This window comes from Zonotrichia leucophrys, chromosome 5 (assembly GCF_028769735.1).
Source record: "Zonotrichia leucophrys gambelii isolate GWCS_2022_RI chromosome 5, RI_Zleu_2.0, whole genome shotgun sequence".
Taxonomy (NCBI): Eukaryota; Metazoa; Chordata; class Aves; order Passeriformes; family Passerellidae; genus Zonotrichia; species Zonotrichia leucophrys.
In genome coordinates, this window is record NC_088175.1 from 61,445,682 (window position 1) to 61,468,186 (window position 22,505).

Genomic DNA, 22,505 nt, shown 5'->3' on the forward strand with positions numbered 1-22,505 from the left:
AATGCCTGAGTTGAGCTCTGGTGGTGTTCACAGGAGGGGCTGTGGCACAGGGACACCTGGGAACACCCAGATCTCTGCCAGCAGAGCTGCTGTCAAATAAATGGAGTGGGAACGCTGTGGGATTGTGGGGCAGGAATGCTGTAGGACTGTGGGATGGGAATGCTGTGGGGTTGGGCTCCACAGGGGCAAAGGAGCCCTGGCTTGGGTGTGGAGCCATGGGATTGTGAAGCAGGAATGCTGTGAGATTGTGGGATGGGAATGCTGTGGGATCATGGAGAGGCAATGCTGTGGGGTTGTGGAGCAGGAATACTATGGGACTGTGGAGTGGGATTGTGGGATGGGAATGCCGTGGGAGCGTGGAGTGGGAACGCTGTGGGATGGGAATGCTGTGGGGTTGGGCTCCACAGGGGCAAAGGAGCCCTGGCTTGGCTGTGGGGCCATGAGATTGTGAAGCAGGAATGCTGTGGGGTTGTGGAGCAGGAATGCTGTGAGATTGTGGAGTGGGATTGTTGTGGGATGGGAATGCCGTGGGACTGGGGGGCAGGAATGCTGTGGGAGTGTGGAGTGGGAACGCTGTGGGATGGGAATGCTGTGGGAGTGTGGAGTGGGAACGCTGTGGGATGGGAATGCTGTGAGATTGTGGAGTGGGAACGCTGTGGGATGGGAATGCCGTGGGACTGGGCTCCACAGGAGGGAAGGAGCCCTGGCTGGGCGTGGGCCCTGCTGCTCCCGGGGGCTCTGCAGTGCCCGCAGAGGAGCTGGGGGAGCACAGACACAAAGAAGGGAGGAGGCACTGGCAAGTACAAACTCTGCTTTAGTGGTGGGGCTGTCACTACAGCAGCGGGGCAGGGACAACACTCAGCACTCATCCCCACAAAGGCACCGCTGTAACCGGAGCCAGGAGTTACAGCAAGGCCAGCAGGAAGCTCTCTGTGGCAGAAATGGATTCCCAGCAGCACAGGGAATTCTTCACTCAATATCCACCAGCTCCACTTCAAAGAAGAGTTTTGCATTTGGTGGGATCCTGTTGGCAAATGTTAAGGAAACAAAAAGCAAAGGGCCCTTGCAGTGACCCCTCCCTGGGCAGGGAGTGCCCAGCTGCTCGCCAGCCTCTCCCCTGGCCCTGGCATGGCCCTGACCTGGTGGGACACCCAATCCAGCCACAGCTGCTGCCCAGCAGGAGCTGTCGGGAGCCAGGGACAGCCCCACCATCGGCACAGCTGCTGCTCCTGCCCTGCCCTGAGCTGCCCAGCCTTGTCTGCAGCTGTGGGGCAGGGCCTGGGGAGCTCACACTGTCCCACTGAGCCCAGGCAGCCCTTCAGATCACAGCATTCCAGCACAGCAGAACAATCCCTTCTCCTCCTCCGGGAGGGTTGGCAAAAATAAACAGGGCTGCATGAAACACTGTGGGATCACTCCTGCACCCCCTACTGCAGCTGTACCCCAGAACCAAGTGTAACTCCCTGCTCCTGTTTCCCTGCACTGGTGAGGATCCCCATCAGGCAGAAGCATTTGCAAGCAGCTGGGATGAAAATGCAGGTGGAAAACAGCAGCAGGCTCCCCCTGCATGGGTTATTCTCCAGAAGAAAAGGGCAATTGCTCCCCCAGGAAGTGCCCAGAACTCCGAGTGGGAATATCCTGAGCCTGCTGTAACAAGTGAACCCCTCTCCTGCATCCCATAGAGCTCTGTCCCTCCTTGTCCCCAGCACTGCCAGGCTCCCTGGGCAGTCACAGGCCGTGGAAGGATACTTGGCATCGGGCTGCCCCTTCTTGCCATAGCCCCACTCGGGCTCGATCTCCAGCTGCGCCTTCTCTCCTTTGCTCATGGTCAGCAGGGCCTCGTCCCACTGCAACGGCAGAGCAGCTCCAGCCAGGGATGGGACAGCGGCCACGGCACTTCCCAGCTTTTCCTGGGCCCCAGGCACCTCCCCAGCCCTGTGCAACACCCCGGGGGTGTTCCCTGTCCCCACACAGCCCCACACAGCAACCTGTGCCCCCGCGCTGGGATGGCACCGGGGAGCGATGGGAACGCGTCCCATCAGCATTGCCAGCCTCAGGATGCCCTTCCAGGGAGTGCCCAGGGATTGGTGCTGTGCCCACTGAGGGAAGGCTCTGGCACCCACAAACCCGGGAGAAACCTGGGGCACCCACAAACCCGGGATAAACACAGGGAGAAACCTGGGGCACCCACAAACCCGGGATAAACCTGGGGCACCCACAAACCCGGGATAAACACAGGGAGAAACCTGGGGCACCCACAAACCCGGGATAAACCTGGGGCACCCACAAACCCGGGATAAACCTGGGGCACCCACAAACCCGGGATAAACACAGAGAGAAACCTGGGGCACTCTCAAACCCGGGATAAACCTGGGGCACCCACAAACCCAGGATAAACACAGGGAGAAACCTGGGGCACCCACAAACCCGGGAGAAACCCGGGGCACCCACAAACCCGGGATAAACACAGGGATAAACCTGGGGCACCCTCAAACCCGGGATAAACCTGGGGCACCCACAAACCCGAGATAAACACAGGGAGAAACCTGGGGCACCCACAAACCTGGGAGAAACCTGGGGCACCCACAAACCTGGGAGAAATCTGGGGCACCCACAAACCTGGGATAAACCTGGGGCACCCTCAAACCCGGGATAAACCTGGGGCACCCACAAACCCGGGATAAACCCAGGGAGAAACCTGGGGCACCCACAAACCCGGGATAAACACAGGGAGAAACCTGGGGCACCCACAAACCCGGGATAAACCTGGGGCACCCACAAACCCGGGATAAACACAGGGAGAAACCAGGGGCACCCACAAACCTGGGATAAACACAGGGAGAAACCTGGGGCACCCACAAACCCGGGATAAACACAGGGAGAAACCTGGGGCACCCTCAAACCCGGGATAAACCTGGGGCACCCTCAAACCCGGGATAAACCTGGGGCACCCACAAACCCGGGATAAACACAGGGATAAACCTGGGGCACCCACAAACCCAGGATAAACCCAGGGATAAACCTGGGCCACTGCTGCTCCTGCAGCCCTGCCCATGGACACAGCCCCTGCCCAGCTCCAGCCACATCCCACACCAGGACACCTGGAGCAAAGGGGGCTCAGGGGCCCTTGTGGCCTCCCAGGGAACAGGGACAGGAGCAGAGGGAACGGCCCCAGGCTGGACACAGCAGGAGTTTCCCCATGGAAAGGGGGCTCAGGCCTGGCACAGAGTCCAGCCCAAGGAATGCACACAGGGATGGAGGGATGGAGCCTGGGATGCCATCGGTCTCAGCTGCTGTGAGGCTCTGCCAGGGCTGACCCCAGGGAACAGAGCCCGTGTTCCAAGCTCTGCCTGATGAGGGAATGGCTGAGGATCAATGTTCCATCCTCCCAGTGCAATCCCTCAATCTGCCCCCAGGAGAAAGAGAGCCCACAAACTGCACCCCTGTCCCAAAGCACAGACTGGAACTGCCCAGGGACTGCAGGGAGCCCTGAGTGCTTTACTTACACCTCGGATCACTTTTCCTACACCAACTTTGAAACTCAAGGGCTTGGCTGCTTTTTTCTTCTTTGAACCTGGAAAAGAGTTTTGTGTTCATTTGCCTCAACATCACACCAGCACACTGCACACCTCTGTAGAAAACTGCCATTGCAATAATGCTTTATATAAATAGCTGCTTTCTGATATTACTTTTAGCCCAATATCAGATTTTCAAGGGAAATATTAAAGCTGTGCACTAAAAACATCATTACATGTTGAAACTGCACCAAAGCATCTTTCAAACCCCAAAAGCTCATTCCTGAATTACTCAAGTTGACTGTACAAGTTATGGACATATTAAGGAGCCAAGAAAAGCCAACAGGGAACATACAAGTATGAGGAATTACAGTGACTCTGGAATACTGTTCCTGAGCGTGGGACAGCACTGCTGGGAAAGCCCTTCCAGTACTGCACCATTTCTGATCTGTCACAAAACTGCACACCAGAGTGTTCAAACCCCTCTCATTCCAGTGCCTCCATATGTAAAGATTTACTACAGAGTGGCCCCAAGGTGTGTTTATTTAGAGAAACTGAGGACACTGCTGGTGCAGGAGTTCTCTAGGCACCATCTCCCCGGGGGACTGACTCCCTGCATTCCACATTCCCAGGGCTGGCAGGATGCAGCCGTGTCACTTGACACCAGCCAGCCCTAAAATACTGCCCTTGCTAGCTCATGGAAAATCGGGATCCGGGAGCTGCAGGGCCGCTCAGCAGCACCATGATGAAGCTGTTTGTCAGGAATGCTCCCACAAACACCTCCCGGGGGCAAACCCCTGCCCTCATCTGCTGGAGGAGCCCGGGTAATTCCCTCTAGGAGCATTTGCAACCAACCCCAGGAGTTTGTCTGCACATCTGTGTACCCATAACCTTACTTGATTGAATATTGGTATCGAAGACTGTCCCATCCTGCAGCTTTCCCGTGTACCAGCAGTGGACAGTGTCTCCCTTCTTCGGGAAGTTGGTTTTATCTCCCTTCTTTAAAATGGATTTTGTGTACTTTGGTGGCCCCTAAGGTTATAAAAAGAGAGTTATGACTGGTGGGTTAAACAATCTCAGATATCCAAGACTGAACAACCACTGAGTTTAAGGCACCAAAAAAGACACTTAATGAATGGTGTGTTCATGCTACTGCAGGGCTGCAACATTTGTGGAAAATGCAGCTTAAGGTTAAGGTTGGGTATAAACATCAGATTTCTTACTGTAAGCAGGTTTTGAAGACTTATAATCAGACAACCTCCTGATCTGGAAGGGACCCACAAGGACCATCCAGCCCTGCTCAGACCCTCAACAATCCCACCCTGGGCATCCCTGGCAGTTTATCTGGAGCTCTGGCAGCCTCGGGGCCGTGCCCATTCCCTGGGCAGCCCAGGCAGTGCCAGCACCCTCTGGAATAGTGGAACCTTTCCCTGATATCTCCCTAACCCTCACCCCGAGACAATCCACCCGCATAATTTGATTTTCCAGGTGAAAAACGCGAGTCGAGGGCATCACACCAACCTCCTCCACAGCCTCCTCAGCCTTCACCGCCTTCCCCTTGGCCTCCTCTGCCTTGGCCGGCTTCGCCTTCTCCGCCGCCTTCTCGGCGCCGTCGGTGCCCTTGAAGCGCTGCGGGGGGAAGGATGAGGAGCCGCACGCACAGCCCCGGCCCTGCCCGAGCCCAGCTCCATCCCCGCGGCCTCACCTGCGTGTGGAAGAGCTGCGTGTAAGCCGCGATCAGCTGCTCCTTGTTCGCCGTCTTGGCCACGTTCTTCACCTGCCCCAGCAGCTTGTGCTCCGCCAGGAACTGCGGGACACGCGCGCCAAGCGTGAGGAGAATAAAACAACCAAAACACCCCAAACCTCCCCCGCATGGCTCCAAATTATGGATTATCCCCCGCCATTACCGCCTGCGCCGCGTTCTCCTGCAGGAATTTGATGATCTCCTTCTTAGCCAGCGCCTCGCTCCGCAGCTCCTCGGCGCTCCAGGGCTGCGTCGGGCCCGCGGCCGCCGCCATCTTCCCACCCGCCTCCCTTCTGCTCCTCCTCCGGGGAGGAGGGCTGGGATCCGCCCGGCAGGGAGAGGGGCGGGCCGGGGAGCGGGCTGGGGGAGAAGGGGAGGCTCCGGAGGCGCTTCCCGACCGTCCCCTTCAGCCCCGGCCGAGCTCCCAGCGGGAATTCGGGGAGGGGCGCCGAGGGAGAGATAAAATGGCGCCGCCTCGGGGCTGTTGGAGCACGCCCTGAGCGAGGGCAGCGGCGGCAGCAGCGGGACCTGCCCCGGGCTTGGCGGGCACCTCAGGGCGAGGGGAGGGCCGGGGGAAGGGAGGAGGGCCGGGGGAGAAGGGAGGAGGGCCGGGAGGCGGCTCCGTCCCTCTCGGCGGCGGTTTCAAGCGGCGGCGGTGGCGGTGAGGCAGGCTAAGATGGCGGCAGGATGAGCGGCGGCCGGCAGCGCACTTTGCTGCAGGTGTGGCGGGCGCCTGAGGGCAGAGCGGAGCGGAGGGAGCCGGCCGCGGACAGCGATGACGAGCTGCTGCTGGCAGCCGCAGCCGCGGCCGACCCCGGCCCGCCGCAGGGCTTCAGCGAGGCCGCGGGCTCCATCTGGATCTACCCCACCAACCTGCCCGTGCGCCCCTACCAGGAGCGCATGGCCGGCGCCGCGCTGCTGGCCAACACGCTGGTGTGCCTGCCCACCGGGCTGGGCAAGACCTTCGTGGCCGCCGTGGTCATGTACAACTTCTACCGCTGGTTCCCCTCGGGCAAGGTGCTGTTCCTGGCCCCCACCAAGCCGCTGGTGGCTCAGCAGATGGAGGCGTGCGGCCGCGTCATGGGCATCCCGTGCCGGGACATGGCGGAGATGACAGGTACGGCCGCTGCCCGCGGGCTGCCCGGCGTGGAAACACACAGTGTGAGGGGAAAAATAAAACGTGAGAGGTGTTGGAAGGGCTGAGTGCTGCTTTGGCCGTAGTTAAAAGCACAGGTCGCCTGTATAAAGGGTGAAGCGCTGCGGTGCAGCCCTGTGGGTCACAGCGGGCACGTCTCTGCACACGCAGAGCGATGCTGAAGCCAAAGAATAATGGCTCTTTAAACCCACACTGGAGCTGTTTCTGCTCCTCCTTCTCATCCCCTTGTCTCTTTCCGTGTCACTTTCATTGTCACTTTCATTGTCACTTTCATTGTCACTTTCATTGTCACTTTCATTGTCACTTTCATTGTCACTTTCCATTCACCTTTTTATGAAGTTTTTGCAGCCCCCTGAGCTGCAGTTTATTCCTCGCTGTGGTAACAGCCTCAATGACTGAACCCATAACCTGTTTTTAGACCCAGACCTTTCCCAGAGGTCTTTTAAATGATGTTTAGGGCAGTGGGCATCTAAAAGGCATCTTGAGCTCCCCAGCCTTGATTTCCATGGTTCTGGATTTAATTTTTTAATGCAAAAAACTCTTCCTAGTCATTGTATTGCGTCAAGGGGAATATAGGTTGGATATTAGGAAAGAGCTGTGCAGGGAGGCGGTGCAGTCCCCATCCCTGAGTGTGTTTAACAAAGCCTGGATGTGGCACTGGGTGCCAGGGCTGAGCTGAGCTGTTGGGGATGGATTGGACTCCATGATCCTGAAGGTCTCTTCCAACCCAGTGATTCTGTGAATATTCTGTCAATATTCTGTGTTCAGTGAGGGTGGGCAGGCCCTGGCACAGCAGTGGCTGCCCCTGGATCCCTGGCAGTGCCCAAGGCCAGGCTGGACATTGGGGCACCCTGGGACAGTGGGAGGTGTCCCTGCCATGGCAGGGGTGGCACTGGGTGGGATTTAAAGTCCCTTTCCAACCCAAAGCATCCCATGATTTTATGTGTCTGCCAGCCCTGTCACTGTCAGATACCTTGCTCTGAGTTCCCTGATGTTGTTTCTTTGATTTCCAGGAGGAACCCAGGCTCTGGGCCGCCGGGAGCTGTGGAACACCAAGAGAGTCTTTTTCCTCACCCCTCAGATAATGGTCAATGATCTCTCTCGTGGGACCTGTCCTGCTGTGGAGATCAAATGCCTGGTTATTGATGAAGCCCACAAAGCCCTTGGCAATCATGCCTACTGCCAGGTAGGGCTGGAGCCACCCCACTCTTCTCTCCCAGTCACAAAAGCCTTCCCCAAAATTGTTTACAGGATCTCCATAAAGCATCAGTGTCATTGCTGGGGGGAGATTGCTGTCCTTGAGGTCCTTAACTTTGTTTGAAAGCCCTCCAACATTCCTGTGTGTTATTATTGCCTTGTTTATTAATAATACCTGTAAGGTATGTTTTTCAGTGCCTCCATTAAATTGTAATTTTGGTTTAAAGACAGTTTTGGCTGGGCAATGTTAAAAAACCAGTGTTTTTGTAAGGTTCTTTATTCAGTTCAGGATTTCTTTTTAAATTTGTTGTTTCTGTTGATTTGCCAAGAGTTTGTTGCATTATCAAGGGTTAATCTCCTGAGAGCAATAGGTGACCTAAAAGTTACTTTGGTACACTGGAGAAATTTACTGGATATTTGTGGATTTCAGATTACATAGGATTAATCATCCATGAATTACATTTTTTACAGTTTATCTTCAGACTCACTTTTTGGCAGCTCACCTGAATTAGTGGGCTGTCAATACTTTTGTTAAATCAAGTGAGAAATCATTTCATAATTTTTCCAGGTTATTCTTGGTACGTTTCCAGGATGCTCCTGGATCCCTGGCAGTGCCCAAGGCCAGGTTGGACATTGGGACACCCTGGGACAGTGGGAGGTGTCCCTGTGGATGACAAGGGATGGAACAGGATGATCTTTAAGGTCCCTTTAACCCAAACCGTTCTGGGATTCAGTATTTTTGGAGTGTTTTGTTAAGCCTTTCCCACTCAGTGGGTATTTTCACTGCTGTAGTTTGCACAAGGAAATAATCTCCTCTCAGGGCATTAATGAAGCTTTCCTGCTCTCAGGTTGTGAGGGAGCTGAGCAAATACACCAACCAATTCCGGGTCCTGGCGCTGAGTGCCACCCCAGGCAGCGACACCAAGGTGAGCCACAGCTCCTGCTGTGCTTTAAACAGTCAGGGCTGGGTGGGAGCTCTGTTCTTTGCCTGAAGCCTCTGCAGGCCCCTGAGGAATTGCACACCTAGACTGAATCAATTTACAGTCCATTATTTGATGAGGTTTGGAGTTTCTCATGCTGTAAACCACATTTTATTGATTTGGGAGGGTGGGCAGGCCCTGGCACAGAATCCCCAGAGCAGCTGTGGCTGCCCCTGGATCCCTGGAGTGCTCAAGGCCAGGTTGGACATTGGGGCTGGACACCCTGGGACAGTGGGAGGTGTCCCTGCCATGGCAGGGTGGAATGGGATTTAAAGTTCCTTTCCAGTCCCCAAGTCTGGAATTCTATTTCCTGACCTTTTCTTTTTCATTGTAGGTAGTGGGTGTCTTCTCTTTGCGATTTTATGTAACCCTTGCTAAAATACAGAAATAGTTACTTTGTTTTTATGGCTTTACCAGGCTGTGCAACAAGTTATTTCCAACTTGCTGATTGCTCGGATAGAGGTGTGTGCTGAAGATTCTCCTGAAATTCAGCCTTATTCTCACGAGAGACAAGTGGAAAAAATTGTAGTTCCACTTGGGGAAGAACTGGTAGAATTTCAGAACACTTACATCAAGGTGAGTGGCTGCATTTCCTTTTTGGTCAGTGGCCAGTGACAGGAAATGTTTTATCATCTCTGTCTAGACTTGCAGTGTTTATAAAGACAACACTTTCTTGTGTAATTAACCTTGATTATAGGGTAAATTAAGCACCATGGGTTCAACTCCAGGAACTGCAGTTTCATTGTGCACCAGGGGCACCTTTTACCTTGCAGTAACTTGGAAAGCTCAGGTGGAAAACTTGGAATTGAATTTTCCTCATCCTTTTTCAGCAGGCTGCAAAATGGACCCCAGACCTAAACTGAGGTTTCTGCATTTGGCTGAACTCAGTATTAAGATACTGACAATGCCTTGAGGAATTTGTGTGTGGCCTGGAACATTTTCTGTGATTAAGAATATTCTTTAGAATAAGCTTTAAGTCATCTGTAAGTGTAATTAGTTCTCCTGGAGGTTTTTTTTTAAATTGGTTTATTTGGCGTATTAATTTTTATTGGCCTATTTCTATTATGATGATGACATCTTTTTCTTTTTTACCAATCTTTACTGCCCAAATATAAAGAGATTTTTGGGGACCAGAGCTGTTTGTCTGTCAGTTGTAACTTAGTGATCTGTGCCTTCCCAGTAGGATACTTGTTGGTAAATGATGTTCCATAAAACACCAGTCTGGAAAGTGTAAAATATCTGCTCTTTTTGTGTTTAGAGGCATAAAAGGTTAGGATTGAGTTATGTATCAGACTCTTGGCCTCAGAGCACGTGTGTTTAACAAAGCCTGAGCTGTTGGGGTTGGACTCGATGATCCTGAAGGTCTCTCCCAACCTGGTAATTCTGGGAATTTGGTTAAAATTGATGGATTTTGGTGTAGCTGTGTGAAGAGCACTGGAAGGCAAACTTGTGAGTGCATCAGATGTTTGCAACCCAGGGACCTGAGAGTGTTTAAATGAGGAACTTCCAGTGCTAGAGAGAAACTTCACAGTAGTTTTGCATTGCTGCAGGTGCCTCTGAGGGCTCTGTTAGTGCAGGGCTTTGTTTTGGGGTTCAAGCTGTGGGTGAGCACCTTGGTTTGGCTCCACCAGCCCTGCAGTGCTTTCTGTTTCCTTCCTCTGCTGTGGATTTGCATTTCAGGTGCCGCTGCTTTCCTGGAGAACACAGCTTCTAGTGACAGCCAGGGCTGCAGGGAGGGTTTGCAGAGGGTGCCAAGGCCCAGCCTCACTCCTGGAGCCCTCAGCACGTGGGGAAAGGGCTCCTGGCCCTCAGCCTCTGGGGCCTGAGGGGCCCATTTCACATTTGGCTTTCGTAAAATCAGAGCAGTGTCCCAAGGCAGGAGAGCAAGAGCAGCTGTGTGTGCTGCAAGAACGAGAGCCAGGTGTCCTGTGCACAGTAAAACCATTCTTTAATTGTGCCAAACAGTAAACAAGACAACATTTCAGTGTGAGCAAAGGACAGTGTCAGACAGCACAGCACAACAATGCCAGAGCAACTCTGTGGAGATGTCTTTACATACAATAAGCAAGGCCCTGAGTATCACAATAGCTGGAATCAACTTTTTAGGCACTAACTCTGGTTTGGAAAATACACAGTATGCAGGACAACACTTATCTGTTAAGGCTACGTCATTTAATCTTCCAAAAATAGGGGTGAATGCTGATGTGTTATCTCCTTTCATGAGTGGAAAGCTAATAACTTCACATTAAAACTGAAAATCCACGAGTGGCTCTAAAGCAGAGCCACGAGTGGACAACAAAATACCTGTTCTAGGCAGTCATGCCTGTCATGGTGTGTCAGGTCTGAGTGGCAGTGATGTTTGCTTGGCATTCAGTGGTGTAACAACTGAATAAACTGGATTTTGTGTCAGCTAAACACTGGAGCTGTTGGTCCCTGTGCTCCCGAGGGCCAGTGGCAGCTGTTGGTACCAAGCCATAAAGTGTATCGCCAAACTGGAGCTGAAGTACGGGTTTTGTTTGGGTTTTTTGGGGTTTTTGTTTTTTCTCAGCAGCAGAAGCCATCTAACAGGAGTGAAAATAAATAAATACTACCTGGGGATTCACAGTTTGCCATAAAGAGCAGGGAGAGCTGGGCTGCAGGTGGGATGTCAGCACACTCAGACAGATCTGCTCGTGCTTCAGGGATGTTTCTAGAACATCACCCACGGGGAGCTGAGCCACGGGAGGGGCTGGCAGGGACATCAGACACAGCAGAGGCTTAAAATGTGAATTATGTACAAACTGGTGTTCTGTGGTGAGAGAGAGGAATTCACTGCTTCCAGGAGCTATCCAACATCTGTTGTGCCAAAGCATAAGGAGAATTTCCCTCACTGGCAAAAGAATTCAGATGGCAGAAATTTCTTTAATTTGCCATAAAATCTTGTCAGAGGTGAAAATTACTTCTATGTGCTCTTACAAAAATCTGGGGGAGGATATGAGAAAAAAACCTTTTATTTAATGCCTCCCTGGGCCCTCTAGTCAACTCAATTTTAAAAATACTTTCACTGTTTTTCTTTAATTAAGAGCCTCTAGTTTAATACTGGCTGGCATTTTTAATTTTCCTTCTCTCAGGGCTGGGACACTGTATTGCATTTTAGTTTGTTTGGGCTTTTTCTCCGCTCTCCATAAAAACTCTTGGGTTTTTTGTGCTAAAACTAAGGCTTTTGTGTCTCTTTATTTTCTGTTTCCTTTCCCCCTCTCCTTGCCGTTTCCCAGGGAATCTCTGTGCCCAGCAGGCACCAGAGGGCACCGTGGTCCTGCTTAAACCAGGGCCACTGTGATCCTGCTGCTCAGGGGGAGGTTTTGGGCTGAGCACAGAGCCCTCCCTCCCTGTGGGACCAGGAGCCTTGGGGTTCTTTCAGAAGTCCTCCACAAATCCATGTTTGGGGTTGTTTTCTCACCCTGCTGTGAGTTAGCAGCCCCTGGCTCTGCTTGCTGCTCTGTGTGTTGGAATTAAAGAGCCCCGAGGCTCTGCTGGAACCCTAAATCCTGTAACCAATGAATAATGCTGGTGATGTACTCAGTGAATTTGATATAAAAATATTTACTTCTATAAGAATAAACTCTACCATCACATCAGTAAGGGGAGGCATTAGGGAGGGAGTTTGGAGAGCAGGATTGTTTGCTGCCCTGACTCTAAAGTGCAGTAGGTGCTCCTGGGCTGTGGGGAACAGTGGCAGTGCTGCTCCCAGTCCTTCTGGGGGCTCTGCAGTGTGGGAGCTCAGCCTCTGCAGAGAGCCAGGCTGCCAGCTGAGGGCAAAACAAACAACAAATTGATATTAGGGAGAAAAAACTCTCACAGTGAGGGTGGTCAGACGCTGGGACAGGGCCCAGAGGGGCTGGGGGCTCCCTGTCCCTGGGGATGCTCAAACCCAGCTGGGCTGCCTGGAGCAGCAGCCCTGCCCTCTGCAGAGCTGTCTGCCCCAGCTGAGATGTTCTCTGTGGGTATTTGTGTCATTTGACAGCCAGAAGTGCTGAACAGTTTACTCCAGCTGCAGTGCTTTAACCCCCAGCAAAGCTGTGAGGATAAACTGCTCAGAAAACTGCAGTTCCAAATCACCAGTGTCTCCTTAGGAGTGCCAGAGCCAGCCATGGGGTTCCTGGGGGGTGTGGTGAGGATAACCTGTAACTTTGATGAGGATAACCTGTAACTTTGCTGTCAACACTTGAGTGAGCAGTAGGAGTTTTGGTCTCTCTGCAGACTGGGTGCTTTGGTTGGGAGCTTTCTGAGGTAAGCTTTGGGGATCTCTGTGCCACAGCTGTCAGCATTGGCCTGTTCCTACTCCATGCTCTATCCCAGTGGGCTAAACCTGGTGGTTCTCCTGAGGAACTGAGACCTGGACATTCTTGCAGTGCCTGTGTGAGGTGGGTTTGGTGTGTCACACTGAGAGCCCCAGCGGGGTCTTTGTGCAGCACCGGAGCAGGCCAGGGCTCCAGGATGCCCCCAGGGACCATCCCAAGCCACAAGCAGGCTGGGGATGTGGAAGGGAAGAGGTTTCTGCCTCCCTTACCTGGTCAATAAGATAGAAAAGGTGAACTAACTTTCAAAGTGCTAAAACCCTCCATGAAATTAATGTGAGAGTTGCCGTAGGGATCTGTGCCTGGGGAGCTGAGCTGGGCTGGCTGCCCCTAACCCAGCTGAGATGCCCAGTGCTGACGTGTGACAGGGCACACCTGGGGTCACCTGTGAGGGGAGGAGGCTCCGAGGGCAGCAGCAGCAGCAGCAGGAGGAGCTCAGGGCCGCTGCAGGAACCAGATCTCGTTGTGGCGGTTGGCGGCCGCGGGGTTGGTGTAGCCGGCGATGATGAACGTGTCCCGCAGGCACAGCTCGGGGCTCTCCAGGATGGCTGCCAGCAGGTTGATCTCCCTCATGATGGAGTCCTCGTTGGTGATCCCTCGGAAGCTCCTGTGGGTTCAGCTCAGATCAGCTCTGGCTGCTTCCACAGCTCCCTGACACTGCTGGGAATGGCTCTACACCCTGGGCACAGCCCTGAGCTGCACCTGGGGAGGTTTGGGCTGGAGCTGAGGAAAAAGCTCCTCAGGAAAGAGTGACTGGGCATTGCAAAGGGCTGCCCAGGGAGCTGGTGGAGTCACCATCCCTGGGGCTGTTTAAGTAAAGCCTGGAAGTGGCACTCAGTGCCATGGTCTGGGTGACAAGGTGGTGTCAGGGCATAGGTTGGACTCAGTGATCTCAAAGGTCTTTTCCAACCTAGTTCATTCTGTGACTCATTTTAAACCCACTGTTCTTCCAGAGCCACTGTGTTCATTTCAAACCCACTATTTTTCCACAAATGCCTTCTGAATGACTTGGTTGTGTTTCACCAATGGTACTGACTATGATTAATCCCAAACCATTTTTTCTGTGCCATGTCAGGCACTTTGTTCCCAACTACACAGAATAGTCTGAGGGTATTTTAGCACACAATTACAGATGCATCATTTTACCAAGTAATTGATATAAATATAAAATAACCTGAGCTGGAAGGGACACACAGGGATTGTGAATTCCAATCCTGTCCTTGCCCAGACCCTCAACAATCCTACCCTGGGCATCCCTGGCAGCGCTGTCCAAACCCTCCTGGAGCTCTGGCAGCCTCAGGGCTGTGCCCAAAACCTTTCCCTGTTATAAATTTGTAACCTTTATTTCCTGACCAGGCAGCTTTTACAACTCTTGAAATTAAGTTTTACAAGGTCTAAAAATCCTCACATGCCCGGACTGAGAGCTGGGTGTTTTTGCTGTGTTGAGCAGAGCAGTTAAAGCATTTCTCACCTGCTGTAGACAATGGTGGCAGGCCACTCCTCGATGATGATGTCGGAGTCGAAGGGGTGTGGGGGCTCGTCCTGCAGCACCTCGGGCAGGTAATAGGCCACTGTCACCGCCTGTGTCATCGCCGAGTGCGCCTCGTTGGTGTGCACGATGGTGACGATGGGCACGGTGATGCCCAGGTACAGCCCTGCCCACACACAGGGCGTCAGAGCATTCAGGGGACTCGGGGAAAGCTTTGCACACTGTGCCTGCCTGCTGCGCTCGGGGGTCGAACCCACATTCGTGTGGGGACAGTTTTGCTGAGCTGGGGGTTGTTTGGGTGAGGCAAAAGTTTAGTGCAGTTAAGAGGATGCTTAGGGATAGGGCCAGTATGAACAGGACTATGTTTATTACTCTTCTCTGGGTTTAAACCAGATTCCAAGGATTGGAAGGGGATTGTAATTAGTATAGTGGAAGGGTAAGATCCTCATCAGTAGATAGAAATGTAGAGGAATAATCATACAACAAATAATCATGCAGTCTACAAAGTGTCAGTATCAGGCTGCTGCAAACCCGCAGTGTTTGAAGGGATTTCACTGGGGTGGTGTGGGCAGTGTGGGTGTGCTCCAGGCTGGAGGAGCAGGGAGTGCCCAGAGCAGCTGTGGCTGCCCCTGCATCCCTAAAGGTGTTCCAGACCAGTTGGACACTGGGGCTTGGAGCAGCCTGTGACAGTGGGAGGTGGCCCTGCCATGGCAAAGGGTGGAACAGGGAGATGTTTAAGGTCCCTTCCCACCCAAACCATCTGTGACTCCATGATTTCCCTGTGCTTCTGTGTGTGTGCGAATGTTTGTGTGTTTGTGTCCAAAACACAGCATTTGGTGAGCTCTCCCCTCTTCATGCAGGGCAGGGAGTTTGCCTGAAGTCTTTCCCCTCTAAAAAGAGTTGTGTTTATCTTCAAACTGACCTTGTGTCATGGTTTGAATATTTGGGAACAAAACTGCAGGCAAGAGAAGGGGCTGCTCTGTGAATTCACTGAGGGTTTGCTGCCGTTAAAAATGTTGCAGTATTTTTTTGCATTGTTGTGTGTTTGGACTGCAGGAGGCAGAGGGAGCTTCCCTTCTGTACAGTTTGGTAACAACCCTGCAGTTCTGGAGCTAAAATTACTTTTAAACCACATGAAAGGTTAAAAGAATGGGGAAGGTACCCTGGGGAAGGAAAAGCTTTTGTGATCAATGTTTGTATTTTCTTGGAAAGATACTTAAGGGCTGAGTCAATTACAGCACAGAGCACTGAGCATGGCAAAACTTGATAGTAACTGGAGGATGAAAAATGTGAGAACTGATGTCTGGAAGTGAAAACCAGATTAAATCGGATCGCACACCAGGTGCACATTTTACAGGCAGGCACAAGCTCTCAAGGACATGGTGGATTTGCCATTATTTTGAGCTAAAACTGGATTATCTTGCTGGAAAACATGCTTCAACCACAAATTTGCCGTGTCCATTGGGACAGGGACAATTTAACAGCTTGAACTAAAGGGAAGGAGGCAGAAAACTCTGCTCCCTTTTGGTATCACACTCTGCCAGGTGATTTCATGCTGCTGTGAAAATGAAACTGCAAATCCTGTAGGAAATGGCAGATTTGCAGCAGAGAGCTTGGAGCAGCCTGGGACAGTGGGAGGTGTCCCTGCCATGGCAGGGGTGGCACTGCAGGGGATTTAGGCTCCTTCCAACCCAAACCATCCCAGGATTTCTATGATTTTTCTAGAAAGGCTGTATGATGGAAAAAAACATCTCTATAGGGTGTGTATTTGGGACAAGCTGTTCGAAGCATGTCCCTAATCAGCAGAGAGGGCAGAAACACAATTTTCTAACTGCTGTGGGGTTGGGGTGTCATTACCTGAGGAGTTCTGCTCACAGATGTACCTCATGAGCTTCATGAACCCGAGGCAGATGCTCTGCTCATACTGCTTCTCTTTCATCTTGATGCAAGCCCACTTGGCTTTCCCATACTGCCGTTTCTCATAGAGCAGATCTCCCAGCTGCAGGCACACAGGGGAGAATTTGGGATTGTCAGCTAAAAACATCAGCCAAACAAATACAAGTGAAGCACAAGAACTGCATCTTTTCAGCTCTCAGTGCCATGACCGTGAAAGAAACATGAATTTTAATCCTTCCTCCTCTAAACCAAGGAATACACTGCTAATCTTGGATCAAAACTGACTTCAGCAGATTTTTAGGTAGTTCTCATTTAAAATAAGGATCTGTCATCTTTTGGACTGGCACTATTAAACATTTAGTTGCAATTAACACTGAATAACCTCATTTTTTAGCTGCAGTTGTTACAGTAATACTGTAACATTAAAAATGCTTTCAACATAAACAGTCAGCAGTCCCACACTTCATTTAAACACACTTGAGTGTTTAAGTGAAACACTGTCAAATGATGGTATTTATAAGTGTGAATTATTTAAATCTGTTAAAAAGAAATGTGGCCAAAAAGCCCTCATAGATGGTCAGTAAAGGTTTTCATGGTTTTGATTTAAGATTAAACATTTGTTTGCACATTTCCTGAGCTGGAAGCAATTTGCTGAACATTAATTTCAGTTTTTTATTAGAGGATAATATGGGTTTATAAATTGCTGCTTTGTTTCATAATGATCCGTGATACAGAAGTACATGTTTAGTTTTAAATTTAGTTATTCGTCTCTTTCAAGTACTCTTTGCTAATGTTTTATCAACATGACTGTAAAGGGGCAAATGCAGCAATTTAAGTGAAGCAAAGGGGCATTTTATTTCAAATGGCAAAGAGGAGTTTTTGTTAAATTAATTATGTTTTAAAGGGTATAATTCCTGGCTATCTTCTGGCTTGCAAAAAAGAAAATTACACATGTCCAAGGGATGAGGTGTTCCAAATGAGAGGCAGTGGCACAGTTACAGTGCTTTGCAGCCATGCCCAGAGTCCCACAGAGCTGAAATCCCTTTGTGAGGAGCCCATTCCCATTTCTGTGTGCAGGGGGGCAGCAGTACCTTCTCCTTGCGCTGGATCAGGGTGAAGGGGATGCTCTGCCTCTCCTGGGGGTTGTTATTCCTGGTCAGCTGCTGGATGGGCTCTGCCATGTCTGCAACAGAACCACAGTTCCCACGTGAGACTCCAGAAACGAGACTGAAATGTGCTTCATTCCCTTGGGGGTCTTTGTGGCTGCTTTGGTTTGCTCTTCTCTAGGCAAGGAAAAAGCTGTTCCTAGGAGAGGTTTGTCATGGACGTGTTTTATGAAAAATCCTTATTAGGATTTTGTTAGGATCTTTTCTCCTGAAAAGCTGGGAGGCCTTAGGAACAAAATGTAAACAAAGATTATCTGCTGCTGTGGAATGCAACAGGTGCATCTGGGATTGGTCTCATGTGGTTGTTTTTAATTAATGGCCAATCACAATCTGGCTGGCTCAGACTCTGGTCAGTCACAAGATTGTATCTTTCCTTTGCGATGAAATTCTTTCTTCTATTATTTTAGTATAGTTTTAGTACATCATTTTGTTTTAATATAATACATTAATATTAATATATCAGTTATGTATTACATTAATATAATATATAATATATAATATATATAATATATATAATATAGATAATATATATAATATAGATAATATATAATATATTAATAAATTAGCCTTCTGAAACACGTAGTCAAGATTCTCATCTCTTCCCGTGTCAGGGTTGCCTGCAAATTCAGCAGAGGTTCCCTGGGTTCTGCCCCTGTGCTGGTAGGAATGGTTTCCCTCTCCCATTCCCTCCATTTCCCACCCCAGTGTCCAGGGAAGCTTTTGGCTGTGCCCCATTCCTGGCCCTGTGCAGGGGCCATTCCCAGCTCAGCCCCTCTTGTGCTGCTGGGTTCAGGTGTATCCACACAAAGGACATTGGGGTGGCTGCTCTTGTTGGCAGGCTCAAGGAAATACTGCTGTGGGAATGGATTTCCTAAGGATGTTTCATTCCATAACTGTGGCTGCCCTAACATCCATTCTGGCTGAAGGTCATGGATAAATCCTGCTCAGGAGGTGATCCCTGCCAGACAGGCACAGACAAAGTGTGAGTACAAGGTCAGTCTAAGGAGTGGAACACCTCTCTTCCACAAGAGTTGGTCCCCTGCCTTGCAGAGCTGGAGTGATGAAGCATTTGTGTACTTGGAGAACTAAAAACTCGATTTTATGTGCAGTGTTTGACACCCTGCCCTGCTGCCCCACGGTGTGTGCTGGACATGCAGGACAAGGAGGAGTTTCAGCTCCCAGAGCCCGTTTTGGGGAGCTGGAGGTGCCTCAGGTGGAAGAGGCAGGATAATGGGGGAGCAGAGTATTTATTATCCATGTGGGAGAGGAAAGGAGAGTTAAGATGCAGGAGAATTAACTTGGCCGAGGTCACTCAGTAAATCTGTAGCTGAGCTGGGAATCAAACCTCCATCTCCTGGCATCCACTCCAGGGGTTTAGCCTTAAGGCTGTTTGGAATAGTAAAGATCCTTAAACAAAGGGGAGGGAAAAAAAAAAAGGTAAAAAAGCTACATTGTAGTTAAGTGTAGACATTTTTCCTTTGCAGTATGTCACTGGGAAACATTTAAAATGTAACTAACAACTGGCATGTGAATGGATCTCTTTAGAGGCTGAGGGAAAAATAAAAGTAGAGTTCACCTCTGAATTTTCCAAGAATTAGGAAAGCTTTCAGGACTCTAGAATTAACTCTATTTTTAGATTACTTTATCAATTAGTGGGGGTGGGTTATGTTTTGTGCATTCCATATTAATGCAGAGGATAGGGATTACAACTGATTAAAGTCCTTTGGGGAGTTTTATCCTTCAGTTTCTGAATCTGTGCTCTGTGTTGTGCCAGGAGAGCTCCACCTGTGCAGGGCCAGGCAGGCAGCAGAGGGGCAGGACAGTTGTGTTTTCTGCAGTCATGGTTTGAGTGATGGGAGTGACCATCCCCGACCCCCAGCAATCCCACCCTGGCCATCCCTGAGGGTGTTGTGCTCCCTCCTGGCAGCCTCAGGCCTGTGCCCATTCCCTGGGCAGCTTTTCCAGTGCTGATTCCACCCTCTGGGGGAAGAACCTTTCCTAAAATCCACCCTGAGCATTCCCTGGGTTCTGTCCCTGTCCCAGAGAGCAGGGACATGGGCTGCTCCTTGTCACAAGGGGATTCCTCCTCCTTCAGCCCTGGACAGGACCTTGTATTACTCTGAAAACCTTGTATTACTCTAAAAACCTTGTATTACTCTATCTTGATTTTAGCAACATGTGCTGAGTGCTGCAGAGCAAAGCTGTAGTACTGTGTAACTGTTGTAACTAAATAATATGGAAAACTGTGTAACTAAAAGATGCTCACACCCTGCTTTTGACATATTCCTTGGACTTTGTATCCCTCCTGATGGAATTTAGGAGTCCCAGTGCCTGGCTACCAGAACAGGTAATTCTGGGGAAGGGCTCTGGTTTCCTGCTGCCCTCAGGAGTGTTAAACAGAGACTCTCTGTGCCCTGGGGATGCTGGAACTGTCAGATTGCAGCATTCCAGACACAAACCTGTGGCTGCTGGAGGGACTGCTGACACTCTGGGATGGCCCTGGGCATCCAGAGACCCTCCAGGGGCAGGGAGCCCTGCTCAGACCTGTCTTACCCTTCTTTTAGCACGTTAATTGTCATTAAAGCTTTACAGAGTTAAAATGAGGCTTCAAAGCGTGGCTGGAAAAGGATGGACTCAGTTTGCTATGTTGGAATATAGAAAGAGTTTTTAAAGAACAATAATTTAATAGTGGTAGTGTCCAGTGCAGCCTGGGCAGGGTTTGGCTCTCCCCACCTCGGGAAGGTGAGGTCTGGCCAGGACAGAGATGCTGCAGATCTCAGTCTGCTCCTGTGGCCAGGACAGGGCAGAGTTAACTCTGACCGAGCTCAGCCTGTGGTGGCTCTCTGCTGCTGGTTAGGACTTCTCTGACTCATCACTCTTTCAGATTCCCCAGTCTTTCTTAAAATTGAAAACAACCGACTCTGACTAAGATGAGCCCGGGAGCTGTTGAAAGCAAATCAATCCTTTACTTGTTTACTCTGGGCTGTTTTTAAACACAGCCCTCTTTCCTTGGAGAGCTATACAGGGGTAGAGGGGATACTTTTAGGAAGAACGCTTTTGCAGGTAGTCAGTTTAGTATTTAATTAGCTCTGAAAATTTGTAATGATTGTTTTTAGCGCGAGTGGGTTACTAAATTAGGTCTGACAACTCGCAGTGGTTGTTTTTAGTGAGAATGGGGTACTGAACTCATGTTGTTTAGTGGATAAGATAGTCTGAAAACTCCGCAGTGCTGGATTGTTTTCTCAGTGAGCAAAGATCACTAAATTTAAGGTCTGAAAACTCTCACTGGTTGTTTTTATGTCTGTGGAAATCCAGGGATCATGCATGAAAATAGCTCTGAAAACTCTCACTGGTTGTTTTCAGTGCGAATAGATCACTGAATTAGCTCTGAAAACTCGCGCTGGTTGTTTTCAGTGCGAATAGATCACTGAATTAGCTCTGAAAACTCGCGCTGGTTGTTTTCAGCGCGAACAGATCGCCCCGGCGCTGCTGCAGCCGCCTCCCTGCCCTGTGGAAAGCTTTGCGCCGCCCCGGGTGCAGCTGGAGCCGCCTCAGAGCGGGCTCCGGTGCCTCAGGAGCGTGCCGGGCGTTCACTGCCGTGTCCCGCGGCCCCAGCCCGGCCCCAGCCCGCATCCCGGCCTTACCTCGGGGCACGTCCACCTGGTGCCCCCGGCCCACGCTCTGCCAGTAGCTCAGCAGCCGCTCCTGCTCCTCGTCGTCCATGCGCTCGGCCGCCTCCTCCTCCAGGCTGCTGCCGTGGCTGTGGTACGCCGAGTCGGGGCTCTCCTCGGCCAGCCCGTCCAGCTCCTCCAGCGTGATCGCGCCGGGGCCGCCGGGCCCCGCACCGCCCATGCGGCACCCGCCCGTCTCCATCCCCGCTCCGCGCCCCCGGCGCCGCCGCTGCCGGGCTTATCTAGGGACGGGCACCGGGGCGGGGGCACCGCGGCACCGCCTCTGCCCGCCCAGCGCCAGGGATAGAGCTAGGGATGGGCACCGCGGGCATCGCCTCTGCCCGCCCAGCGCCCGGACAGGGAGGGATGGAGGGATGGGCACAGCGGGTACTGCCTGAACGCCCAGCGCCAGGCAGGGAGGGATAGAGCCGAGGATGGAGGGATGGGGGACCGGGGCACAGCCTGAAAGCCGAGCGCCGGGATAGAGCCGAGGATGGAGGGATGGGGGACCGGGGCACAGCCTGAAAGCCCAGCGCCGGCAGGGAGGGATAGAGCCGGGGATGAGGGACCCGCCTCTGCCTGCCCTGGGCCGGGCAGGGTACCCGGGCATGCAAGGATGGATGGAGGGATGGGCACCGCAGGCACTGCCTCTGTCCGTCCAGCGCCGGGCAGGGCACCCAGGGATGGATGGATGGAGCCGGGGATGGGGAACCACGGGCGCTGCCTCTTCCTGTCCAGCTCCAGGAGGGCACCGAGGGATGATGGAGGGATGGATGAACAGACGGACGGGCGGGAGACCCCCTGTGCCCGCCCAGCCCTGGGCAGGGCACCCGGGGATGGATGGACGGATGGAGCCGGGGATGGAGGGATGAGGACCCAGGCAGGGATAGGTAGAGCCAGGGATGGATGGACCCAGGATGGATGCCTGCTCTTGGTACCTTTACCCCGTGCTGCAGGGACTGAGCAGAGCAGGATTTACACAAGTTTGTGTTCTGGCTGTTTTCCCACTCATTCCCTCTCTCCCAGCTGCTCTCTTTGTTGTGTCTTCCCCACTGCTCTTTGTGTCCTATTCATCATTCTTTATTGGGATTTTATTTTGCTGCTTTCAAACCACACTTTAAAGACAGACCTTTCATTTTATTTGGAGAGCTCTGAGGTCTTGCCAGAATATTAGGAGTACAAAAACTGGGATATTTTGTTACTGAAGTCCAGCTTTGGAGGTTTTCAGCTGTGTAATTTTGCAGTTGCTGAGACAAGCCTTTGAATGAGGAGATGAGCAGCCCTGTTATGGGGTGGATATGGCAATTAAAGCAGGATCTGGGTTTGAATCAGGAGTCTTTGTGGGCTCTGTTGT

At 51.5% G+C, this 22,505-nt stretch overlaps 3 protein-coding genes across 4 annotated transcripts in view; 1 reads left to right on the top strand and 2 right to left on the bottom strand.

The window, feature by feature from the left end:
• Positions 1–796: 796 nt before the first annotated feature.
• On the bottom strand, positions 797–5,857 carry FKBP3 (FKBP prolyl isomerase 3). Its single transcript, XM_064716003.1, has 7 exons — positions 5,423–5,857; positions 5,221–5,322; positions 5,037–5,144; positions 4,412–4,547; positions 3,507–3,574; positions 1,750–1,847; positions 797–1,024 (listed from the first exon to the last, which is right to left on the bottom strand). Exons 1-7 carry the CDS (start codon positions 5,531–5,533, stop codon positions 970–972), a joined length of 678 nt encoding a protein of 225 aa, XP_064572073.1. The 5' UTR covers positions 5,534–5,857; the 3' UTR covers positions 797–969.
• A 15-nt stretch (positions 5,858–5,872) lies between these two features.
• The window catches only part of FANCM (FA complementation group M), a 58,047-nt gene continuing 41,414 nt past the window's right edge, over positions 5,873–22,505 (top strand). For both annotated transcript variants that reach the window (XM_064715997.1, XM_064715998.1), the window contains exons 1-4: positions 5,873–6,376; positions 7,429–7,601; positions 8,461–8,538; positions 9,010–9,168. In XM_064715997.1, the coding sequence (XP_064572067.1) occupies positions 5,947–6,376; positions 7,429–7,601; positions 8,461–8,538; positions 9,010–9,168 (840 nt within the window). In that variant the 5' untranslated portion in view covers positions 5,873–5,946. The remainder of the gene's footprint in view (positions 6,377–7,428; positions 7,602–8,460; positions 8,539–9,009; positions 9,169–22,505) is intronic.
• On the bottom strand, positions 10,524–21,379 carry LOC135449240 (heme-binding protein 2-like). Its single transcript, XM_064716002.1, has 5 exons — positions 21,125–21,379; positions 17,406–17,497; positions 16,276–16,417; positions 14,401–14,584; positions 10,524–13,536 (listed from the first exon to the last, which is right to left on the bottom strand). Exons 1-5 carry the CDS (start codon positions 21,351–21,353, stop codon positions 13,365–13,367), a joined length of 819 nt encoding a protein of 272 aa, XP_064572072.1. The 5' UTR covers positions 21,354–21,379; the 3' UTR covers positions 10,524–13,364.